General features: G+C 50.9%; 2 protein-coding genes across 3 annotated transcripts in view; both read right to left on the reverse strand.

Moving 5' to 3' along the window:
• Hoxc10 (homeobox C10) overlaps positions 1 to 9,387 on the reverse strand; it is a 68,574-nt gene extending 59,187 nt beyond the window's left edge. For both annotated transcript variants that reach the window (XM_048363031.1, XM_048363020.1), the window contains exons 1-2: positions 8,502 to 9,387; positions 3,528 to 5,214 (exon numbers count right to left, since the gene is read on the reverse strand). In XM_048363031.1, coding sequence (XP_048218988.1) covers positions 4,937 to 5,214; positions 8,502 to 9,255 — 1,032 coding nt within the window. In that variant the 5' untranslated portion in view covers positions 9,256 to 9,387 and the 3' untranslated portion in view covers positions 3,528 to 4,936. The remainder of the gene's footprint in view (positions 1 to 3,527; positions 5,215 to 8,501) is intronic.
• A 10,011-nt stretch (positions 9,388 to 19,398) lies between these two features.
• On the reverse strand, positions 19,399 to 22,069 carry Hoxc11 (homeobox C11). Its single transcript, XM_048363050.1, is given in 3 exon segments — positions 19,399 to 19,713; positions 21,148 to 21,667; positions 21,669 to 22,069. Coding segments are annotated over 3 exon segments (915 nt in total). The 5' UTR covers positions 21,831 to 22,069; the 3' UTR covers positions 19,399 to 19,480.
• Positions 22,070 to 25,397: the final 3,328 nt, after the last annotated feature.

Below are 25,397 nucleotides of genomic sequence, written 5' to 3' on the forward strand. Positions count from 1 at the left end.
CAACAACAAAAACCCCAACAAACCTGGTCCCCCTGCAATGGGGACCCACACAAAGCACTGGCACTCGCAACCAGAGTCCCCACTCTTCAGTTGCCGCTTCCCCCGCCCCCCCTTCACCTGTTCCAGAGAAGGGTTGCAGCTGCAAGCAAGCCGGCTGAAGCAAGGCCGATGGCCAGGGCCAGGGTGAGGTCCTGGGAAGGCCACCGCGAAGTAACTGGGCAGAGCGGAAACCCCCGCAGCCAGCCAGCGAGGTATGGCAGAAACCAAGACTCTCCTGGGCGAGCTCTTGCCTTTTCCTCCTTCTCCCTCAAGTCTCCAATATTCACACGCGGAGAGTTCAGCTCTATAAATCCTGCTCCTCTTTCCCATATCATAATTAAAAAAAACCAGTAGGGGAGGTTTTAACTTTTATTGCGATTTCTAGAGTTGGGCTGCGGAGCATATATTAAGTTTACGCTTATGCGCTCTCGGCGGGGAGGGTCCTTTAAGAAATAAAAATCCATCTTAATATCCGCAGACGAGAGAGATAATTTTTTCCCTCCTCTTCACGCTGTTCTTTCTGAAGACTCCCTTCTAGCGAAGCGAATAAATAATTACCGTCATCGCCTTAGCCATGATCCATAGCCCTAGGGCCCAGGGGTGGACTCTGACCACCAGACTGGCCCTCACCTTGGCCCTATGAGACCTTGCCCCGTTTCTAGGGACCTAGAGAGAAAGAATCCTCTAACCCCTGGCTCGGTGGTCACCTTCTGTAAGCCCACCAGTATTGAAAGAAAAATGAGGGCAAAGGGACCCAAAGCACTGAAGTCCTTCCTTGTTGAATTTCGGCCCATCAGGGCTGATACTTCTAAGCCAAGAGAGCTTAAACACCCTGCTCCTGCCTGAGACTATCTCTACCCCAACTAATTTCGTCCTTGGGGGGCAATCTCAAGACTCAGGGGTTACTAGCTACTCTCAAAACAGGGGAACCCCTTGTATGCCTCACACCAGCTGGCCTGCCTTTCTGGAAACCTCATTTCCTTGGGAGCCATAGAGATTTAAGTACTCTACACTAGGGGAAGAATTATTTTTGTCCACAAAGGGATGGGAGACAGACAGACCGACAGTTCTGCAGGGAGTTAAAAGGTTTATTCCCATTTTTTTCCTCTAGTTTTCACAGAAAGGAGTCAAACTATATCCCTCTTATAAAAGAGAAATAAATGAGTATGTATATAAGTGCATATAGGCAATTTGCCAAAGCCTAGAGGAGACAGAGACAGACTTACACTCATTCCAGGTCACATATATCACACACATCCTGCTCCAGCAAACCACTGTGAGATTATAAAACTCTTATGTATATATTTTGTTCGAAACATGATTTTGTTCTCTATTTAAAGTTTATAATGTTTTAAGCATCATGATTATTTCAAAAGGAAGAGAACCAAGAACCTGACCTCTGCCTTTTAGCTTCTTATTATCCAGTTCATCTGAGAACAGAAGTGTACCTCCCAATTCTCCAGGACCCCTTGCCCCACTTTTTTTCCGCTGAAGGCAAAGAAATCTCTTTCAATTATTCTGTCTAGCAATCAGGACCAGCATGAAGAACCAGAGAGGGAAAGGGAGTAGAGAAGGCTTTGCAAAGTTTCTCATTGCTCAGATTTCCCTCTGCCCCATGCTTCTCCCCTTCTCCCCTGGGCATCCATCACCAGCAATATGGTAACTGTGGGTATCTGGTAGCTTCTGTTCACCCTGATATTTCCACACAACACAAAGACAACCAAATGCTTGATAGCCACAGAATCACAGGCACATAGACCAAGGCCTACCGCAACAGATAGCTAGACAGACCAGAGCCAGACTTTTGCTCCCAGTAGGGTATGTTGGTAAGGATTTCTACTTGGACTTGATAGCTTTCCTCTAACCTACTTACTCCCCACTTATGTCTTTCCCCTGATGATGGAGCTATAGTCAGGGGAAGAGGAAGTGATCAGAGCTATTGCTCAGAGTTCCCTAACTCTTGGGACCTCAAGACACCTTACTTTTTGAATGAGCTGCTCCCAGCCAACTGAGACCATGTTCTCTCTTTGGAGGTGGCAGGTGAGTAGAGCTAACTATTTCAGAGACTCTGTCCTCTCTCCGTGCTCCTCTTTCTCTGAATGATTCTGCCCCACCCTGCTGTTCAATTGAGCTAGCCCGCCAGGCCAAACTCAAACTCCTGAATTTCCTTGGAATTGGCTGGACCTTCTTTGTCTGTCTCTATCAGCTGGGCCTAGGAGACAATAGCTGCTGGGGGTGGGGGGGGAACCTCCTCTCCCTCAGTCACAGAGATTGGGGTAGACTAAGGAAGGGGACAGTATAAAGCAGGATTCTCCAGACTTGTCCCACGGCCCCACTCCCCCGCTTATCCTCCTCAGTCTGCACCCACTTTTGTCTTATCTGGGAGGAGGACGTGGGGCAGTCCCACTGGGGAGGAAAGGAGCAGGAGAGGTGGGTTGGGGCCCTCGACGAAAACCGACTGATGTAACTCAGGCAGTTTCTTGTTGCCGAGTTCAAAACTCAATCCCAACAACATGAAACTACCTAAGCCACAGATCAGCTGAACAAGCAGGGCGGGAGATTCGGCTCTGAATCTATCCGGAGGAGAAGGGAAGGGGGTTGGGGGAAGGAAGAAATTCAGCCCCGTCCCCCTTTCCGCCCCCCACAACCTCCCTAAGGACTAGAGAGTAGACTTTGGGTGACTGAGTGGGTAGAGGGTCTGATTGCCCTTATTAGTGTCTGGACTAAGCAAATTGCTCAGAGGAAACCTGGTGAAATGGGACCACTGCCTCCCCCCCCCCCCCAGAACCGCAGTGGAGCTATTCCCCTGCATCAGGTTCTGGCCCTGGGGGAAGCTGGATTGTCCTTCCACTCTTGAGCTGGGTCCTCTGTCTTGTCCATCTGGCTCTCCTGTACTCTTCTCCCAGACTCTCTCTGATCCCCTCTCTTCTCAGCTCGATTTTAGGCTTCCCAGCAAATATGGGTGACCGAAACCATAGCGCCTGTTCTCTGAAGCCACTTCCAATCAGGCCACTTGCCTGGCAAAACCCCACAGGCAGGAAACACAAGGACCAAGAGCATGGACAAGAATCACACCCACACCACTACTATACACACACACAAAAAGACAGGAAAACCTAAGCTTCAAGCTCCAACCCACTCTTCCACGCCCTCCTCCCCCTCCATACAACCAGACTGAGAGACACCTAGACCGATGTGAGGACCTCGACACAACCCTAAGTGCCCGAAAAGAAAAAGAAGCCAAAGCCACCAATTTACCCCTCTAATCACCGAATCTCATAAGCAATGGGCCCCCGGAGGCGAGAAAAGGGAGCTCACAGCCGCTACCCTCTGTTGCCAGCGGCTACAAGACAAGCCTGGGCTCTCAGCAAGCAGGGATGTCTGAGCCACCTTCCTCCGGGCTCTGCCCGCTGCACTCCAGGCACCTGGGGATGCTGCTCGCCCTGCACTCCGCCACCAAGAGAAGAACAAGAAATCGCTTCTCTTACCTTCTTGTTGCCTCCTCCTCCTGCTGCTGCTGTAGTCTCTGTTAGCTGCTATCGATGGTGATGGTGGGGGGGGGGCTGAGCTCCTCGTGCCCCTCCAGTGATTAAGTTTATTCCTTGGATAGGTGGGGGCCACTTGGGGTACCCCCCGTCAGCAGTGGGGTGCATCCAGCCCAGTACCCCAGGCAATCAGATCCGTCTGCTCCTCAAGATTGCAGTTTGCTCTCTGCCTCTTTCCCTCCTCCAGTCACCTTTAAATGCATCTTTTACTGCAGCACCACATTATATTTGCAGATCATAAAATCCACCTCTCGCGCGCACCAAGACCGTCCTGACATTACTGTTTTATGACCTTGACTTATTGTGGTCACCTGGATAATATTTAAATCAACGTTATGGTCTCTCACTTACATTAAACCCGCCAAGAGACGTTCTAGAAAGGCTCTAGGAGATGAGTCAAACACAAAACACATACATTCATAGACTCAGCTTCTTTGGGGGAGGGGGGTGTCGCTAAAAAAAATAGCACTAAAAACAAAAAACCACCCATTTGAGGATTACGATTCCGGAAATTTATTAGGATTTTTTTCTCCATTAAGGAAGCTACATGCAAAAGATACAACATACAGAATATCTTTAAATAACACAACTCCCAGACAGGGATAGGGCAATTTTTTGGCAAGGGGGGGCATTCTGTCTTTGCTTTGCTATATTCTATTTAAAATTTTTTTTTTGTTCCTCTGGATGGAATTTCTGAGGTGTTAGTGGCTAAGGGAGATGGGAGTTCTGGGAAAGGGTGAGAGAAAAGCAGAAAGCAGTACAAATACAAGACTTCAAGCAGATTCTCAGAGCAACTGGGAGGTAAAGACATGGAGAGGGTTTGGTGGAGGACGCTGGGTGCTAGGACAAACACACAAACACTAGCCGAACTTTCCAAAAATCTATTATTCTAAATAGGAAATGCAGCAAAGAGGTTGTAACTCTTGACTGTGCTCTGCGAGATTACAGACCCTCTCTGGTTGATCCCTCATTTCCCCCCCCCCACAATAGGGTGGATTTGATTTTAACTTTGCTTGGAGAACAGAATACTGTATACAAGTGAGTGGGTGAGTGAGAGGTTGACACACACACCAGCCACACTCCCAACCCCATCTAGGAGGGCACACGTAACACCCCACCCCCAGCACCCCATTTCTCCTGCTTCAGGTGGAAGCATCATCCTCGCAGCACAAACCATAGGTCCCTTGGAAGGAGAGTCTGAGGTCTTTGCCTTTTTTTTTCTTTCTTTCTTTTTTTTTTTGCAGGCGCGTTGCATTTATACTCAGGGAGGAGAAAAAAATATCACCAGGCACAAAGGGGGGAGGGGGGCGGGGAAAGGAAAGAGGGGGAGGGGGAGGGGAGGCAGCCCGCGTTCAGGTGAAATTAAAATTGGAGGTCAGTTCCCGGATTCGATTCTCTCGGTTCATTTTCTTGAGTTTCATTCTGCGATTTTGAAACCAGATTTTGACTTGTCTGTCTGTAAGGTTAATGGTCTTGCTAATCTCCAGGCGGCGCTCTCGCGTCAAATACATATTGAACAGAAATTCTTTCTCCAATTCCAGCGTCTGGTGTTTAGTATAGGGGCACCTCTTCTTCCTTCCGCTCTTTGCTGTCAGCCAATTTCCTGTGGTGTTTTCTGCCTTTATCTCCTCTGTTAAAAATAACATTATTTGCATAAGTATCCCTGGAAGAGGCAAACCCTGGGAGCTGTCCTGAAGCCTCCACCAGCCTGCAGTGGGGGGCAGCTGAGGGAATATGTGGGGAGCTGAGGGAGCTGCTCTTGCCCCACAGGCCTGGCTAGTGGGGGGTCCTCTTGGATTCAGAGCTCTTAGAATGTTTTGGGGACCTAGATTTACAGGAGAGAGTGGGGGCAAGGGGGGAGGAAAGAAGTGACTCTTGCCTTCAAAGCACTTATTACATTGATATTACCCAAATTCTCCTTAATCTAGCAGATTCTGAGAAATCTGGCTTTCCCTCAGCTTGCTGACGTGGGTGGGTTTCCTAAACCTCTTGAGGGCCCTCCCTCAACTCTATTCTGTTCCTGCTCTGGAAAAATCCAATAAGACAGAAAAGTACTTTCCAGGCTCCAGCCTCAAGTGCAGAGGCTACCTCTCTCGCAGCTCGCAGCTCGGAGCCACTTTGCAGAAAGCTTTCACCCCACAGGGGGATTGGGTCCCTATCTCTGTACCTAGAGGCCATTATGGTAGTCCTTGCACTAGGCCCCCAGCTCATGGTCCCTCCTGAATTGGTAGTGGAGTAATTCTGTCCCCCATTAGATCTCTCTTTGGCCATATCTTTCTCTCCTGGCTAGGTACCCTAGGTGTTTGTAGCCGAGACAGGCAAGCTTGGAGCAATGGAGGTCAGGGGCAACAGCTCTGGGGCATGCTGAAAGGTTGGTTCTCAGACTTCCCTAGCCAGAGGAGCTAAGGTCAAGGGAGAGAGATATCTTGAACTATTATGCCCTCCTAGAAATTTCCTGTTCACCCTGCTTACAGGCAGATGTATATGCCTGAAAATACAGGTGTATACCTGCAGAACGACACACACCTATACACATGGGTATGCCTGGAGATATGGATACACAGGTCTACCCATAGGAGGAGACACCATAGTGTGTATATCTTATTGTCTTGTTGACAGCTTCTCTCCTGCATATATATTCTTGCTGAAAAGGGCCAGTTTTGCCTTCAAGCAGCAGAAGAGAACTTGGCCATCTTTTCAAAGGAAAAACACAGAGTCAAAAGACCTGAAAGGGGACAGCCAGCTAATGACTCTGCTAATGACTCTGCACTCTCTCTCCTCCCTAAGCCAAATGCAGCTGCCAGGTTCCAGGATCTTATCTTGATTGGAGGCGAGGAAGAATCCCTAGGGGAACCAGAAAAACACCAGAAAAATGCAAACTTGAGGCAGCAGTCTTAAAAACAAACCAAAATCTGAGTGTATGTAATGGTGTCTCCTGTCTTTACACCTGCAGGCTCCTGCCAAATTGTTTACAAGGTTTCCAAATCTAACTCCACGTCTAAGTCTTTATTTTTTTATTGGGGTTGTTGGGTTTAAAGTAGAGGTAAGAAATAACAAAAGGAGAAGTTTAGGCAAAAGCTCTCTCATCTCTGACCTAATGGAGACACCAAAAAAGGGGAATGGGGACCAGAAGAACAGAGGCAAAGTGCAGACTAAGGGGATTAGTTTGGGATGGAATGGATAGCAAGGAGAGAAAGGAGAGCCCATCAGGGTGGGTACAACTTGAGGAAGTAGACTGGTTTAACCTTGACTTTGCTTTTTGTGGGGCTAGTAGGCATCTTTCCCTGCACCCCATTCTGCACCCCAATCAAGCTCAGGTTCTATGGAGAGGGTAAAAATTAAAGCCTCACACTGCACATGTGCACAACGAAGGCTTTGCATGTGTGTGTGTGTGGGGGGGGGGTACCTTCCGCTCCCTCTCATCATTCCATGAGCACATCTATGTTCATCTTTCTGGCCAGGGTCTCTAAGGACTGATTTGCAAAGGCCACCTTTGCAGAGCAGACTCAAAAGGGTGAGGCTCTGCCCTTGCCCGCCGAAAAGAGTACATGTGTATGTGTAAGCAGGCATGCACAAGTGTGTGAGGGACATGCAAGAGATGTGTATGACACAAGTCACCGTCAGAAAGGCGTGTGTGCGTCGTCGCATCCATATACAAAGCAACACAAGATCCAGACTGTCCAGGCTGCCCCCAGCTTGCTTCACTCTCAAAATTTCATCTACATTTCTACTCAATGAGCACCTCTTCTTTACTGCTGTCAGTAGCCAGGGTTGTGGGGAAGTTTATTCCTCACCATTGGGCGCTTTCCAATTCTTTTTTTTTCCCTCCAACTTTTTTGGGGGGAGGGGGGAAGAAAGCTGGTCCCCTCAGCCTACCATTCCTTGCTCTAGTCTCCATTCTTTCCCCCAAGTGCCTGAAAAAGGTCCCGAAGGGCCTCAGTTCCTACAGCAGAAATGAATCTTGAACCCTGAGCTTGAACTCTGTCTAGGCTTTCTCTCAACAACCAAAATCACAATGAAATCCAACCAAAGCCACACTCCCTTTCAGGAGTAAACCACTTGCCACGCACACAGAAAATTTCCAACCACTCATTTGTAAGCTGTTTTTGTGAAAACCAATAGGAAAATGCATTTTAGGAAGAAAAAAAAAGGGAAAGAAAAAAATTAAGGAAGAAAAAAACACACCCTTAAAACATTTCAAATGCCCTGTTCCAACGCCATCTCCAAGCCAGGCATCTGGAGGAGGGGAGAGATGTGGCAGGCAGCCCTCCACCTCCACCTCTTCCGGCTTCAGCCTAGCTGCCCAAGGCCCCCTGGCCCAGCCAGAAACCGCAGGAGCCCAAACAGCACGCACAAATCAGATCCACAAACAACACACTGCATTTCGCAGTAAACAAATTTCAACGGAGAAAATGCACTGAGGAACAATCTCTTATTTTACTAATCCTTCCCTAAGTCCCTGGCCCGGAGAACGCCATTTTAAGCTTTTTGTGTGTGGGTGGGTATGTGTGTGTCTATGTGTGTTGGAGTCTGACCTGAGTGGGGGACACCAGTCCCCCTCAGGACACGAGCCTGGAGAAAGCCAAGCCAGCATGCGGTCCGGAAACGTTCACCCGTCCTGGGTAGCTCAGGGCACCCGCAGCGTGCTGGTACTGCGCACCGCCCCTGCCTTAACACCCAAGGCCCCCCAGGCTCTGCACCTCCACGTCGCCTCTTACCTTCCCCAGCTAAATGACGCGCCACCGGTCTAGCGCTTAGCAGGCACCAGCCACAAGCCGGGGGTCAATGGAGAGACCTCGCATTCCCGAGGCCAAAGGCCCAACCTTCCTCTCCCGTCCCCTTTTTCTGATCGCGAAGACCAAGTGTCCCAGCGCCCCAGGCCGGGGAGGGCACCCCGCGCGGCCCAGGCGGCCTTACCTTTCGCTTCGTTATCCGAGGTGTCTGGACTGGAGTCGGCGGCCTTGGCTCTCTCCTTCTCGCTTTCCGAGGGGCTGCCTTTGGGGCCCGCCAGGCTCTGCTCCGTCTTGATCTCGTTGGGGCTGGGGGTCTGGCTGTCGGACTTGGGGGTCTCAGGGAAACTCACTTTGCCCCCAAGCTGAGGCGATTCCAGATGTTCGGCGCGCGGGTTGAGACCGGCCCGCTGCTGCTCAAAGGGGGCTTCGAAGTCGGTGGCCCCGGCGCAATGGGGCGTCTTGTCCAGGGCCGAGTAGCTGGGGCTGGCGCGGTAGTAGCTGGGCACCGGCACCTCGTGCTCCCCGAGGCAGGACTCCGGCAGGGGGTGAGAGTAGAGGGCTGCCTCGGGGCCACTTTTCGCCCGCTTCTCTGCGCTGTACATGCAGCAGACATTCTCCTCCTTGACACTAGGTGGGTAGGAGCAGGAGGACAGCGGCCTGCCAACAGGTTGTTCCAGGCGGTAGGCGGCTTTGGGGTCGCCCCAGGAGTCCAGCTGCGAGAGGTAGGACGGGTAGGTGTTGAGGGCGAGGTTGGGGCTGCCTCCCTCGTCCCTCTTGGAGAGCGAGGGTGCGAGCCCGCAGCCCCTCATCACCCCGCAGTTGAAGTCACTCCCCGATTGCATATACATGCCTGCGCCCCGGCTATAGCGCTCTCCTCCGCCGGGCGCAGCCAAGGGCTCCCCGTACGAGTTCGGAGTTACATTGCGAGGGCATGTCATTTTCAGAGAGAGGGGTTTTTAAGGAGCAATACTACAGCGGAGGAGCTGACATCTTTTTTTTTCCCCTCTCCCCCATCCGGGAAGGGGGGGGGGAGGGAATCGGTTGGAGGGGCGGGAGGAAAAAAGAAGGGGAGGGGGGGTGGAAATATCAGCTCCATAATTATCCGCGCATTCGGTCCTCACCATGTGACGGCTAGACCAATGGGATTTGAAAATGGCCTTGATGATTCAGACGGCCGTGACGTCAGCGGGGTCAAGTTGTCGGCAGGCGGAGCGCGCAGCGTGGAGTAACAGCGCCACCTAGCAGCTGCCTGCGGGTAGGGGCACCGGAGCCCTTCCCTGCAAACAAAGGAAGCGCCCCCGGGGCAGCAAGGGGCAATAGGGAGGGGAGGGTAGAGGGAGATGGAAGGGGGGGCGGGTGGATTCTGGGGAGAGTGGGGTTTGTTTACCCGGGAACCAGCCTGTAACTTCTGGGGAGAAGGGGGGGCGAAGGGGGGGGGATGCGGGAAGAGAGGGAGAGCGCGAGGCAACTCTGGGCTCAAAACAGTCAAATTCAAAATTAAAAGGTCAAGACAGGACTCAGGTACTTCTTTCCCCCTCTCCTCACTTCTCTCTCTCTCTCTTTTTTTTTTTTTTGCTCTCTCTTCGCCACCCTGCCCCTGCCGCTGCTGCTTCTCTTGGGGGTGGGCACCGGGGGAAGGTTTTTTTTGGGGGGGTGGGATGATAGCGTTCCAGTAGGCAAAGAATGGAAGAGAAAGTTAAAGAATTTCAAAAGAGGGCTAAAGTTTCTGCTCCCTTGCATCCCGTTCCCAGGGTGCAATTACTCCCTAGGTATGGGAGCTTGGGAGACTGCTTTTGCGGGTGTTGGAGGCTGATTGAGTGGCAAGTTCCCTGTGAGACTGACTAGGAATCAGGCCAGGGAGGGGGGTCACGGTCACTTCAGGGCTGCCGGGGGAAAGGACCTGGAAACCCCTGGAGGAGGAAGCCTGAGACTAAAGGTACCCGGCTCCTGCCCCTGGAGCTCACGGCCTGGGGCCTGGCTGGGCGGACAGTTTTGGATCCCCGTCTCACGGCTTTGGCCTTGGAGCGGGTTCGGCTGCTTTTGCTCCAGGCCGGAGGTCCTCCCTTTCCGCTTGACCTTGCCCCCACTAAAACCCGGAATGGTCCTGGAGAGAAAGATCGGAACCTGTGGGAGCCTACATCAGGTTGGGGGGAATCTTACATGAACACGGAAATAAGGAGAACAGGAGACTTAACCAAATCCGACCCAGAGAAGAGCCCTTTTCTGAGCGATTGGGCTGGGAACCTCTTGGAAAGCAGAAGACAGGCAGGCCAGTCTAATTTTGTTGTTCTTGTTGCTGTTGTTGTTTAATAAAGGAAAGAAAATTAGGGGAAATGTATGTTTGAAACAGTTCTTTCTGTTTCTCCGACGCCTTTCTCCCAAAGCGAACTAAATTCTCCACCCCTTCCTCAGGAAACGGAATCGGGAGAATTACTTGTCTTTCCGGTAGTCCTACATTTTCTCCTGGACCGAGCCCAGGCTCTCAACTTCCAGGAGACCTGGAGCCTCACTAGGATCGCACCCGTGTGCCGAATGCTCCCGCAGGGATAAACAGTAGGCTTAAACCGCTGGAAGGGAGGCCCACGCTAGCGAGGCTGGAAGAGGAGGACTTCTGGAAGGTAGCCTCCGAATTCCCTGAACTAGGGATTCAAAGAGAAGGCTTAAGGATCTATTCCCTCTTAGGAAAATGGGAGGGAAATGTGGAGCGGCTTGACTTCCTTGCAGGCCGGCGGGGAGAAAATTTGAAATAGTTTTGTGTTTTTATTTGCAGGGGTCGCCATGGCCTCAGCATGGGGGTTCCCCAGGGCAAGGTTAGGCTATTTAGGCCCCAGACCAGACTTGAGACAGCCCAGATAGCAGTCAATCCAAAGAGCCATTTGTCCCACCGCCCATCCCGCGGGAAACAGCCGAGCCTTTATGGCCACTCTGTTTGTATTATCTGCATAAGTCTTTCTCCACCAGTTTGATCGAAACCGTTCCCTTTTATGAGGACCCAACGAAAATTTCCCGTCATATTTATCAGCTGGGGATAAAAATTTAGTATGGGAACTGATATTTCCTCATTTATGGGACGATGAAATTAAAGACCAAAGCAATTGAGAATTATATGACTTTGGGGGGTTCCCTCCCCCCCTTTCACTTCTCCTTTATTTTCCTGCCTAGTGTGCCTTCCATGGAGTTTTGTCATCTCTGTTCCCTGCCCTGTCCCCTATTTTAGGGTGCTGTGGGGCCCCTTCCCCTGTAGTCAGGTGCCGCTTAGCCGCCTCTATTTTTCTTAGCTTTAGCGAGGGGCCATGACTGTCCCACCTAAGTCTCAACCCAGGCCAATCTGGACTGGGCTGAGGGTGAGAAGGGGAAAAGCCTTGCAAAGAACTGATTAGAGCCCAGCATGGGAGTTTGTTGTGAGGATCAGAAGAAGAAGGGGAACATAGATAAATTATAAAATTCTGCTAAAAAAAAAAAAGCCCCCATAAGGGGGGGTGCCAGCAGGAGAGAAGCAATCACTTGGCCTCTGGCCTGTTTCTCCCTACCAGCCTGACTCCCCACCCCAACCCTATCTCTCACCTCTCACCTTTTTCATGGGGAGGGGGGTGAAGTCACTGGAGAATCCCTGCCACTATTAATGGAAAAGAATACCCCCGGGAGACCCCGCCTCAACTCCTACCTCCTCACAAGAACAAATAGTGTTTAAAGTTGAAATAATTAGAAGTATGATAAACACGGCCCATTAATGAAACAAGAAATCAAATTCATCAGCCTAAGTGGGACCCCCGGTGGGACAAATGTTTGCCTCTAATTACTCAAGATGAACAAAAATCCTGCGCTGTTAAATAAGAGCATGCTCGGACTCAGACTTGAGTAACTTGTTGGGGTTTTTGCACACTGAGGTCTCTGCCTTAGTGGAAGTAAAAGGAAGAAAGAAAGGGTGAATGTGGGGGCTTGACGAAGGGAGCATTTGTGTGGGTTCAGGGGAAGTCCAGCCTAGTCTGGGTCCGGGGCCTGCCCCCTTGAGCTTATCTTTCCCGAGGCCACGAGCAAAGGCAGCAAGCTTCCTATTGTCCAGGACTGGCGTTCAAAGGCATGCAGACCGCCACAGCCACCCGCCTTCAGCCTGCATCGCTGCCTGGCGTGCCTAGCGGGCTCTGCCTACTGAGCCCCTCTCACTCCCGGTGGCACTGGACTCGCATCTACAAGGAAGTCTCTGTTGCTATCTCCAACTTGCTCATTGTATTATGAGAGCAGAGCCTTTGCCTGACTCCAGGGCTCCCCCTTTTTAACCTCAATTTAGAGAAGTAAAAATCTATAGGCCCACGAACCAGAATGGGGCTTAGATTATGCCTATGACTCTACAAAGCCCACCTGCCCCAAGGGTAAAAGCTCAGACCCTTTTTGCTCTTCCAGCAGCGCAAGGGGAACCCTTTTTGCTCTTCCGGCGGCGCATAGGGGGTACCTAGACCCTAAGGAGGCAGGAAGGCCAGACTAGGCCTCCTGCCGCCTGTGAGTCTGAGCATGAGCCCAGGAGGGTCCAGAGCTCCTGGTTTGCTCCAGGAGTGCCCAGCGACTCCGCACGGCCTGGGGTGCTAGGAGTACTGAAGGAAAACCACCAGGAAAGTAGAGTGCTCAAAAAGACCAGAAAGAAAAAGTGACCAGAAAGAAAGCTCGGCTGTCTTCCAGGAGGTAGGTAGCCTTCAAATCACCCCCTCCCCGAAGCACCCTGATTTCTCCAATTAAAAATTGTTGGCATTTTCCCCAAAAGGTTAAGGAAGTCATCTGGGAAATTTAGAAGATGAAGTCAAAAAGGAAATGTTTCTATGCCTTTGGGGTGGAATAATAAAATAGAATTAAAACAAAATGTATTTAATGAAATCTCTTCAAACAAAATGAAAAGCAAAACCACACCAGTAATTGCAAGGATTTCCCCCCCTCTTGTTTTGGAGGCCGAGATGAATCATTCTCTTCCTAAATCTTGAAAGAACGATTTGCTTTTCTTCACTAGTTCCAGACTCTGCCCTAATTGAAATGGGAGCAGGAGAATCCCAGGAAAAATGAGATAAACAGAGGTTCCGGAAAAAAAAGAAAAGAAAACAAGAAAGGGCTTTCAAACAGGTACGGAGGTGAGAGGCTGTGGGTAGTTATAGGGGCCTCACTTCTCTACCTCGCTCTGATCTCAGTTCCCTAAGCAGCCTGGCCAGCAGAATTCCCCTCACATCTGAACATTGGACACATTTATGTCCAGAGACTATGGAGTTTCGCATCTATACAAATGTTCGACTTGCACTTCCTTGTGTGTACCCAGCCACAAATAATCACTTTTACCCAAAGTGCTGGTAGAGATCCACAAATCCTGAAGTCTGATAACCCGCGTCAGCCCGACGGCTGTCCGGCCCAGCTGAAGCCGATCAGCTATTTTAAGATTGCCTCCTGAATCGAAACCAGACTGCAAAGGCCTCCAAGAGTAGCTTTGAAAGGAGGAGCCAGAGGACAGGATGTCTTGGGGGGGAAGGCCCTGGTCCCCACTTTAATGGTTTGTTTCAAAGTTGTCCCTGTAGATCAGATTTCCATCCAGTGTTGGTTGCTGGGCTGCTTCGAACCCCTTTCTTCCTCAGGAACCCCATTCTTCTTCAAGGAGCTAAATTCCTTTTTGAAGATCTGAGGTTTTTTTTTTTTTGCTTCCCCCCCCCCCCATCTAGCTCTTCTTTCTTTCCTTCCTTCTTTCCTTTTTCTTCTCTCTTTTTAACTTCCTTCTTCCCTTTGCTATCATTTTTCTTTCTTTATTCTTTTTCGTCCTCCTTTCTATTTGTTTCTTTCTCAGTTTTTCTTTCTCTCATCCCTCTGTGTATTTCATTTTTCCCTTTCTCTTTCTAACCCTGTCTTAAAATTTTTTGTTATTTTCCTTAATTTCCTATGTTCTCTTTTTTCTTCTTTCTTTGTTTTTAATTTATTCTTGTGCTTTTTTCTCTCCTTAATTCCTTTCTTCCTCTTGACTTTCTTCCCTAAGTTTTTTTTTCTTTTTCTCCCAGCTTGCGCTGGGCTCAGAGAAGGAAAAACGCCCCGCTCCATCACATGCTTCCCCATTCTAGCTGCTCAGGCTTGGAGTTGACCTTCTGCCTCAGCCTCACAAGGCAAAGTATACAACTTCCAGTCAGCCGGCGGCCGGCCGGTGGGCCAGCGGTCAGGCCCCAGCAGCCGCCATTCAAGGGGAGGAAAAGCCAGCTCTGGGGCTCATCCCTACGAATGCTGAAGGCTTCCTTGAAGTGCCAGTTTCCTGAGGTCAGGTAGCTTCTTTTCCTCCATATCCGAGGAGTTTTGTCCACTAGGCCTGCATTTGGCAACAATTCCCTCATGTTGGTTCTGACTCCTGAGCTAGAGGCTAAATTTGCCAGACTTCAGCTTGGTGCCCCCAAGACTGGAGCCAGAGGAAATGAGGGAACTGCGTTCTGTCAGTTGAAGGTGGAGGGCAAGTTGAAGGGGTCGTCTGTGGGCTTGGCAGCCCAAAGGCCACGTCCTGGACATGAGCACCTTTGTTCTCTGTGTTCCTGGACTGCAGCCCTGCTGGCCTCTGTCTCTTTGGATTCTGCAACAACTGTACGCTCTGGGCAAGAGTTTCTTGGCATTTTGGATTGTTTCTTCACACCCATTTTTGACCTCACAGGCGGCAAGGGTATGTGTGTAGAAACCCTCCAAAATCAGCAGTCTGGGTCAAGGTTATAGGATTTCTCCATTCTATGCAGTGGGCTGTGTGTGTGTGTGTGTGTGTGTGTGTGTGTGTGAGAGAGAGAGAGAGAGAGAGAGAGAGAGAGAGAGAGAGAGAAAGAGAGAGAGAGAGAGAGAGAATGAGAATGAGAATGAGAATGTTGCCTGAAGGAGAACAGGGCATGAGACAGTCTTGGCTGGCTGGCATTGTACAAACTTTGGTGGTCTATAAAGGGTGGATCTCAAATGCATAATACACAGGATTGTCTTGAAGGCCTGCAGCTTCTGGTCTCTGGCAGCCCCCAAAGCCAAGGTGAACCTCAAAAAGGGCTGGCCGACATCCAAGCCTTTTTGCCTTCAGCAAAAAGAGGCACCCCCACCCCCACATAATAGAGCTCCAGAGTCCCTCTTGTTCCTCTTTCAAGAGATCTCACCCTATGGCACACCTAAACTTTCAAGCTTTTTTTTTTTCAAAGGGAGGGGGAATCTTGTAAAACGTTTTATGCCAAACAAAGTTATAAAAACTTCCCAGGCGTTGCCTTTTGCAAAGGTTTATGTGAATAATAAAGAGTATAGTCGCGTGCACTGTGTTCTGGCGGGCTCGGAGTAGGGAGGGTTGAGCCAAGAGCCCTCTCCAGCCCTAGAACTCCAGGAAACCCTAGAGATTGCCCCCTTCAGGGAATATTGGCCTAGAAGGAATTGCCCTCCAGATTCCTGAGGTGGGGAGGGAGGAAGGGGTGGTGCCCTTGACTCTCTTGAAGTTCAAAGTTCTCCTTTGCCTTGGTGAGAAAAGCCCTTTCTCAGTCCACTCGAGAAATTAGTTCAAAGGTGGCCTCTTTCCCTTTGGTTCAGGCGCTGAAGGCAACCCTAAATCTGTCCACACACCAACTCTGTACCTTTTCTTTCACTTCCTGCCAAACAGAGTTCCCCAACCCCTCCATAGGGGGGCATCTAGAACCCATGAGCTCTTAGAGATAGATTTCAGTGGAGTGTTATGAGCCCACCTCTAAGGACTCTTGCAGTACTATCTTCCCCAGCAACCTAGGGTCTGAGTAACAAAGAAACTCCAAATCCAAGGCTATACCAAGCCCACTTCTCATGTCAAGTACCCCTGGCTCCCCTTGCACCCCCAAAGCCCATAGTGGGAGGGGGAGGGGCCCAGAGTGCTCTCTTAGCCCACACCACTTAATACCCTTGTAAACTCCCACGTGCGCTATAAACTTGGATTTTTACAACCAACATTCCTCCTCAGCTCTGGGAAACTTTGAACTCGGCCTCTGGTTTATTTACTTGGGGGTGGGGTGGGGAGCTGGGAGCTAAGAACAGCTAGAGGAAAAGAGGGAAAATGTGGGGGTAAAGGGATGATGGGGTGGGAGGGGGGTCTGGGGTGTGCTTGCTGGGAGAGGGAGACCATCCACTGTTGAGTTTGTTTACTATTTAGGGCGGAAGCGTTTTCTAACACAGGCCAGACTGGGTCGTTAAGGGCGAAATGAAACTGGGTTTAGAGGCGCGGGGGGCACTTTATGGCGGCGTCTAGACGAAGATCTTTTGTTCCCAGGCAGCGCTGCGGCTGGAGGGGATTACCCCAAGAGGTTGAGCCCAGAGTGCCCCTGGACAGTAAGGGGGGCTGGACATACCAGGAGGCTGAAGGTGGATTGGTTTGGGGGCTACAAAGCCTCTCCTCCACCTTTTAGAAGGTCACCAAAGACTGGCAGGTTCCTGGGCTTGCGCCACAGAAGTCTTTGTGTTTCTCAAACCTTCCTTCAGGATGCTCTTCTGTATCTGAAGCTCTTTTCTGGGCTCCACAATGCAGGGAAAACGGTAGCTGCCAGTTTAAAATATTTTCCTTCAAAGTCCAAAGCCTTTTGGAGGTTAACAATTTGCTTTATAAACTGGTTTATTCTATCAAGTTATCACCATCTTATTTAATAGTAGACATGGCTGGGAGGGTAACAAACCTTAATATAACTAGCTAGTGGATAAACATCATACTAGAAACATATGTGTGTGTATCACCCTGCCTCTTACACACATACATATGCATGCACGTGTGCATACACATACAGAGGATCCTCAATTGCATTCCTGACCACACTCATTAAACACAGCCAGTGGTTACACCGTATGGAGGACACACATTTTAGATGTGCATGTGGTGAAAGGTATTCCATACTATAGCCAAAAGTGTGTAAGCAGGATTCCTCCTCACATGCACACCTAGGCACACTGCCTTAAATAATGCAATGCTTGTGTTGACAAATCTTGTCTCAAAAACTCACATTTACAAATAAAGACTCAGACACCTCAGCTGCAAGGACCCCTGCCATCAAAAACAACAGGCTCTAGACTCAATCTACTCAGTGCTTTTCCCTTTTATCCCACAGAACTGCAGTGACAAAAACATTTTGAATCACACAAGAGGAAAGAGGGGAAAAGATGAATCAGTCCAGAACCTCTGCCCTCAGACAACGAATACAGAAAATGCCCAAAGGATCATAATAATCTTTACACAGAAGAAACATGCAGCAAATACAGACTGGTGCGCTGACTGTCCCTACAGCTCACCTCCTTCCCCAGTGCCCTACTTTATGTCAGTTCCTACAAAACACATCTCTGAGGTTTTCTATTCTGGGACACCTAATGTATAAACATCAGCATGGCCACAGCCTAGGTGTCTGGTTGTGTCTGAAGAAGCCTGGCCATTTGTGCCAAAGGAGAAGGCGCCAGGCACTACTTCTCCCCACCCCAGGGGCTGCAAAGAAGACAAGGAAGGGACTAATTTCTCCTCTTCTCCCCTCTGTCCTTCAAAATTGTATATTAAAATTTGGGGGGGGGGGAGACAGAGACAGAGACAGAGAGAGAGAGAGAGAGAGAGAGGAGAAAGCCTTACCCTCCACCCTCCACATTTAACATAGACAGACGGAGACATCTGGCAGGAGGGTGGTGGAGCCAAGAAAATTCCTATAAATTTAAATTTGATGATGGTTACAATTAACTCCACAACAAATGTGCACTTAAACGGAAAGCTTTGCTGGGCATTTGGACTCAGTTCGAGCTGCACGTGAGAGAAGAGAGCTCAGGAGGAGCCATGGAATGTCCTTCGCTTATAAAGCTACAGGAACAAGCTACTGCCACACTGTTGGCCCTGCCAGTGGAGAGAGCAACTCTAGGCTGGCCAGCTCCGGCCTACCTCACCTCTGCAAGAGGGTCCTCCCTTACTAGGCTCTCATGCCTGCCTCCTCCTCCTCCTCCTCCTCCTCCTCCTCCTCCTCCTCCTCCTCCTCCTCCTCCTCCTCCTCCTCCTCCTCCACCTTGGGAGCATGGAAGGTTTTAAGAGGAGAGAGGTTAATAAAAAGGTCAAATAAAATCATAATATTGAACAGAATGAAATATCTTTATTTGCCACGGAGTTGGGGGTGATTCACAGCAATCCCACTGGGACAGGATCAGGGTGGGAATTGCACATGTACACATACACATCGCACTCACGCACATGGAGAGAGATGAGGAATTTGAATCTCATTCCAGAGCGTCCTCCCCATCCTCTCAGGATAGAAAGAAATACTTATGAAATTTATTTACACACAAAAAAGGAAAAAGTCCGGCCCCAGCAAGGGGAGGCTCCCAATCCCATCTCCTCTCCACCCCAATCTTTTTCTTTTAAGGAGGTAACAACTGCATAGACTAGCTGTAAATCCATGGGGGGGGGGGAGGGCACTGCTTTAAAAGGTTAAGACATCTCAACGCACCAATTATGAAATTAAAAAAAAAAAAGAGGGCTCTAGGAGGCTCGGTCGGGGCCAGGGCGCAGACAGAGGTAGGACACAGACTTTGCACACCTAACACCAAGTCAAAGGTACAAGTATTTCACAGCAAGGCAGGATCACATTTAGCTGCCCCCTTCTCCATTAGTAGAGGGGCAAGTGGAAGTAAGGGCAGGGAGCCTGAGGGGTCTCCTCTGGCTCAAACAAGGTGTCTTAGCGAATCTTTTTCACTTGGGTAAGGGAAGGTTTCTAGTTCAAGGATTGTTGGGCTCAGGCGCCCAGGCGCCCACACGCCGGCTCCTCCCCCACCCAATCCGAGCAGCAAGACTTTGTCGCAAGGTGTGTTTTCTTTTAAATAAAGAGTCTTGGGGTCTCGGCGCGCCAACGGGATCCACTCGCCGTGGGTCAGACACTTTCATTCATTCTCCCCCCACCCTCCTTTGCCAGCCGGGTCTCTGTTTCTACAGTTGAGAGTCAGACCCCAAGGTAAAGGGGGTTCCTGGAGAGAATGCCAATCACGGGCAGTTGGGGGCCAGCCCTGGCCACAGTTCAGTTTTCCACCCCCGGGGGGCGGAAAAAAAAACGAACGACGAATTAGAAAATAAAAAATAAAAATAAAATAAAATAATTTCCCCCTTTTCCCTCCCTCTCTGCTCCCTACCCCCCCCTTTCAAAAAAAAAAAAAAAAACAAGGCTCGGTCTGCAGTTACAGCAGCGGATTTCCTGAAAAATACTGCAGCCGATCTCTGCTCAGTTTTTTTTCTTTCATCCTTCTGTTCTGAAACCAAATTTTCACTTGTCGGTCCGTCAGGTTCAGCATCCGGGACAGCTGCAGCCGCTTTTCTTTGTTGATATACACGTTGAAGAAAAACTCTCTCTCCAGTTCCCGGATCTGGAATTTCGAATAAGGGCAGCGCTTCTTGCGGGTGCGGGGGGCGTCTGGAGGGAGGGGAGGGGGGCAAGTGCGAGGAGGGGAGGGGGGAGGAGAGAGACACGTGAGACCCTGGGCGACCCCAGCCCCGCTGAGCGCTCAGCGGCCCTTCTCCCCTCTCCCAGCCCCAGCCTGCAGGCCGCCCTCCCGCCTGGCTGGAGGCTCTCCTTTTGCAGGCCCCGCAGCGCTGGGAGCAGGCCTCGACCCCCCAAGCCCTAAGGTTTAGCTTGGGGCCACTGAGCCACTCCGAGGCCCCCACCCCTCCCCTCAAGGCTAGAGCTTTAGCTGACAGGGTCTGGGGGTGGGGGAGAGGGAGGAGAGGAAGCAGAGCCTGCGCGGGGGCCATGTGCTTCCCTTTGGGCCTGCCGGTGCGCCTTCGGTTCTCTGCCATTCACAAGCAGCTGTCCTAATGGTTATGAAAGCCCACTACCCTCTCCCCCAGAAACCGGAGGTGTAAGGTGGGGGGACCGCGGAAAACCGGCGCGAAGAAGTGAGATCGGACCAGAGCAGGAGGAAACCAGCGAGCAGACACTTAGACACCCTTAGAGCCTCTTGTTAAAATTGGGGAGTGTGGCCGGAGGCGGGGGGGGGGGGGGACTCTGGCGCCCCGGGACGCCCGCCTATCCGGCAGCCCCTGGAGCGCACACTGCCTTGCTGGGTCGACACCGGGGGCCGCAGACCGAGGAGCAACGCCGAGACCCCCGCCTGGAGCGCAGCGCGGCTCCGACCCGCCTCTCCCCGTCCCCCAGCCGCCGCTAACCCGCCCCGCGGCTCAGGTTTCTCTGTTCAGAGATCCACAAACACAGAGTTTGAACATTTACAAACATAGTTTTCCAAAAGAAGTAAAGCAGCCTCGGCTCGCCTCCGTGCTGGGTGTGGGTGAGGGGGTGTGGGGGAGTCTCAAGTTCTGCTCCACTGCATCTCCCCCACCACCTCTTCCCCCTCGCTGGGTTTCTTCTCCCGGTCTTCCCCTCGCCCTCCCCTTCCCCCCTCCACCCCTCCCCTCCTCCCTCCCACCCCCTCTGGCAGCCCGGCTCCCCATCCTTCCTTAAATGATCCTCTAAGTTCACGATCAAAGTTAATATCGCCCGCAATGGTGGCACTTTTAAAAATTTCACAGACCGAGGGAGATAACAGGGGAGGAGGGGGGGGAGGGGGGTCACCCGGCTTTTCCAAAGATCCCTTTTCCCTCATTCCCCACCCCTTCTTCATCGTAAAAAAAAAAGTCGAGTCGTTGGGAGAGAGGGCTTTGTAGGTTATAATAAAATCCTTTGAATGCTTATAAAACTCCACATAAAATCGGACTGACCCAAAACACGAGGCTGTCCCTGCGCCTTTTTGCCTTTCCTCCCCCCCCCCTCCACACACCCCACTCCTACTCTAGCCCTCCCTCCCTTCCTCCCTCCCTCGCTGCCCGCCGGTTCCCGGCCGCTGCTACCTACTGGGGGCGGCTCCCTTGGCCGGCTCCTTGGTCGCCGAGTGGGCCGAACCAGACGAGCTGGGATTCGTGTTCTCCTCCTCGGCCTCGGCCTCAGCACCAGCCTCAGCCCGGGACGTCAGTCCCGAGGCTGGCGGCGCCTCGGGCTCCCCCTTGGCCTCACCCTTGCCCGAGCAGGGGGGCTCGGCGGGCGCATCTCCGCCACCGCAGTAGGCGTTGTCGAAGAAACGATCGAAGGCTTGGGGCAGGACACTGTTCTTGTTGACGGAGGAATAGAAGCCGGCGGGGGCAGCATGCGGGGCGCTGGGGTGGTGGTGGCCGCCGTAGGAACCTTCGTTTTTCATGAGGATCTCAGTGACGGTGGAAGGTGGCAGGCATTCCCGGTGCATGAGCTCGTCGGCCGCCGCATAGCAGGAGGAGTAGCTGTTCCGGTGGTGCCACTTACCGGATGGCTCCAGGCCGTAGGAGACCTCCCGGACTGGAGGCACTTGGGCCGAGTAGGGATAGGAGATCTGACGAGAGGGGGGCCTGGGGCAGGAAGGAGGAGACCGTGGAGAACTCGGGCACGTAGTAAGTGCAACTGGGCAGATAGAGGTTAGAGGCGCAGCTCCCTCGCTCGCCGAAGTCAGCGCCCCTCTCTTTGCGCGACGGCGAGCAGAAGTTGCCCAGGTTGACCGAGTTAAACATCGTTCTCCTCTCCCTGCCCTGCTCCGGATTGGAAGGGTTTTGGACCCGGTCTAGCGAGGGGGGGAGAAAAAAAATTTGGGAAGGCGAGATGACGCGTTATCCGTCTTAGTAGTCTTCTCTTCCCGAGAGCACGTGATCCAAAGTAGATATTGTCATATATCAGTTCGGAGCACTTCGCAGACGTAGGAGGGGTTCTCTCTCTTAGGTAAGATCGGGGACGTTCAGGCGATTGGTTTGCAAACACCGCAGAAACATTATGAAAATCAATTGCAGATTTGTATTCGTTTTTCTCTCCTCACTCCCCTCCTCTCCATTCCACAGAGCGAGCAAAGAAGGAGAGAGAGAGAGAGAGAGAGAGAGAGAGAGAGAGAGAGGAGAGGGAGAGAGGGTTGGGGTGGGGTGGGCGGTGGGATGGGCGGGGGCGGTGGCTGGGAGGGGGTAATTGTATTTTTTTTTTCCTAGCTGCTGCTCTTTTTCCCCCTAGGATTGGGGAAAGGAGGGGAGCTTTCAGTATAGGGGTTTTGCCTCTTCCTGGTGATCAGTACCAGCCTCAGCTAAGATTGAGGACTTCTTTACCCACCGTCTGATTCACCTAGAATAATGAATTATCCCACTCTCGCCCCCAACTCTCAGGGACTCTTACCCCTCCAAACCCGCAAAGTCAGCGCCTGTTTACAAGAGTTTGAAGAAGTCCACTCGATTATTTTCTGGCTAGAGCTGGGTGAGCTCCCTTTTAGGTTTGTCTTTAGAGAGTCTCCCTGGAAGAGTAGCTGAAGTTTCCCAAAGGTGAGGCAGTTTAGCTATGAGCCAGTGTCCCAACTTTGGCTTGCTCTGCTGCCGCCGGCAAGGGACTCGATTAGTCATAAACGAGTGGTGAGCAGTGCGCCAGCCGCCCAGCCGGTGCCTGGCGAAGTCTGGGAAAAAACCTTCTCTAATGTTGTGTTAAATATTTAGTATGAGAGAGTGGCCCTGGGTGAATATTTCATGCCTGCCTTTATTGTCAATCAATGTGCAGAAAGCTACATCCACTGTGGATTTGTAAATCCCAAACCTCAAAGAAAAAGATTGGAATATGTATCCTCTCTACCCTTTGAGTTGAGGGTTTAGCCTCAACAAGTAAGCTAGTAAGCTGACAAGAAATCTGGTATTGGGGCCCAGGGCAGGCTATAAAAGGTGAGACAATGAGGTTTGGGGCTCCTGTCTTGAATGATTTAGAAAGCTGAGGTGTTTGGAGGACCAGGTATGCAGGGGGTTCCAGCACAGATTGGTAAGAGAGTAGGGGAAAGCTGTAGACCCTGAGGTGGGGAAGGGAGAGGGTCAGGAGCCACTACTTCCTAGTGGAAGTCCTCAGACCTCTTTCTGGAATTGCAGTCAGACCTTAGTACCTCCCTGAATCTCAGACCTGCTCTCCTTCAAGTCTGTCAGCCTCCTAGAAGGTTGTGGCCCTGTGAGTAGACTCAGTGATTCAGCCCTCCTTTGCCTCCTATTCTTCTTCAGATCATAACACACATCTGGGCAGCTGAAAATCACTTCATTGAAAGGTTTTTGACCAGGGCTAAGGGAACTCATGGCTCCATAGTAGGGATGGCAGAGCAACTGGCATAAGCAGAAAGCAATCTTGGTTCCAAGGAGCAGCTCCCAGGATATGAATTGTTAGAGAAGAAAAAGAGTTGAAGCCTCCAAGAATTCAACCCACTGCACTCGCAGGAAAAGAAAAAAAAAAAGTGAACCCTCTTTGCTAAAGTTGCTTCCCACTCTAAAATTTCTTGAATTTGATTTTCCTTGCTGAAACATGATGAAAGTGCTGAGCTGCCTCCCTGGACCAGATAGGGAAGAAACAAAACTGGTATGTTATCTCCAAATACAACCTTTAAAGCCCATTCTTCTGCCACTTGCCTGCCTCTCCAAATTTGTTCAGCTTTAGAACAACACCTGGGTGGAGTCTGTATAGATCATGCTTTGCATTGTTGGGGATGGTTCTGGAATACTCTGGGAGAGGCCTCAAGAAGCCCTCTATGCACTCCATGCTAGAGCACTGTTTCCTGAACCCTCATTTAATCCTGGCTGCCTCTTAACTGAATGCAAAGAGGAACTAGAATGGGGCTTTGCTAACATGCGGGACTTCTCCTTAGGGAAGGGACCACAAAAAGAAAAATCTGTTGCATTTTCTCTTTTCCTCTAGCTTTGTTTTATATGGTAAGCTGGGGGGCAGCATTTTTAATTATAATGGTGGGGAACTATGGACTGTGGCTTTTATGGGGTTTGTGCTGACCTCATTAAACTTGAATTTATTGGAGGCAAAATGCTCCCCAAACAGCGATAGGAGTCAGTGAGCGGGAGGACAGGGGTACCCCTATCCTTGCAGAGGTGTGGATGAGAACAGAGTCTCAGCTCCTGTTTTCCCCCACTAAACTACTAGACTCTGTTTTCTGGTCAATATGGGGCTCAATCCCCCAAGACACATTTCGCACAGCCAGGGCAAAGTGGGGGGTGGGGTGGGTGGGCTGCTTCCTGTGAGGAGACAGCTGTGGGCCTGAGCACTTGAATTTGACCACCAAAGTTTATTCTGGGGCCACCATAAAAGTGAGCCGGGCGGCCGTAGGGACCTGCTGGCTGTCTTATTTCCTTGAGACAGAAAAGAAAGGCAGGAAAGAATGGCAGTGTGTTGATGAAACTTTGGAGCCTTCCACCAGTGATATTCCTCCCCTTAAAAGCAAAGGTTGAAGCTTAAATTTTTCTAGTATTTGAGTTTTAATTTTTCAACACCTTAAAAAAAGAAAACAGCAACTGGTGGTTTATTTTGGTGTCAAGGACAGGAGACCCTGGTCTCTGAGGTCAGTTAATTGTTGATGGCAAAAAGTCCATGGTGTGGGATAGTAGATTTTCTGCCTAGCCTTGGTTCCAGGCACCGGAAAGCCTCAGTTGAGCTTGCGTGCCTCGGACTGCACCTTCTTGTCCACAACTGAGGGCTAAAGCATTGCTTCTCTTCCCCGACTTGAACCTATTTGTAGCCTCTAGTCTCTTCCCTGGTGATCTCCACTCAAGGTGGTTCCCCTTCACCCTCCTTGCCTAACAGGCTCCTGTGGCCCTTCCAGTGGCCTAAAGTCTCAGCTTTCACCAGAAATCCTCTAACCCTCCTTACTGGCTCTTGGTGGCCTCCATCTCAGCCGCTAGCAGGCGGCTGCAGTCTGGGCAACTGTCTCAGTAGTCTAGCCAGGGCAATGACCGACTGCCCTTTCCTCCCACACTGGGACAACAAGGACAGCTTCAGAAGGGGGCAGTATCTACTGAATTCCTGCCTGAGCAACTTCTAGCACAGCCTCGAGAGCACAGTAGTGGGGCTTTTGCTTATCTATCTCTTGGCGGCTGCTCTGGGTTCTAGAGAGTTGATCATGATATGGGAAGGAGGCTACCTCACAGACCATGAGTTACAAAGAAAACCCTGGGAGGAGAAAGAGTGTCAAAAGATTTCTGGTGGGCTTGGGTTATAAATTCAACCCCTTGTGGAGTCAGTAAAAAGATAAGCGGAGGGAGTCCCACACATGGGCACCCTCCGTTGTTCCTAGG

Source organism: Perognathus longimembris, chromosome 1 (assembly GCF_023159225.1).
Source record: "Perognathus longimembris pacificus isolate PPM17 chromosome 1, ASM2315922v1, whole genome shotgun sequence".
Lineage (NCBI taxonomy): Eukaryota > Metazoa > Chordata > Mammalia > Rodentia > Heteromyidae > Perognathus > Perognathus longimembris.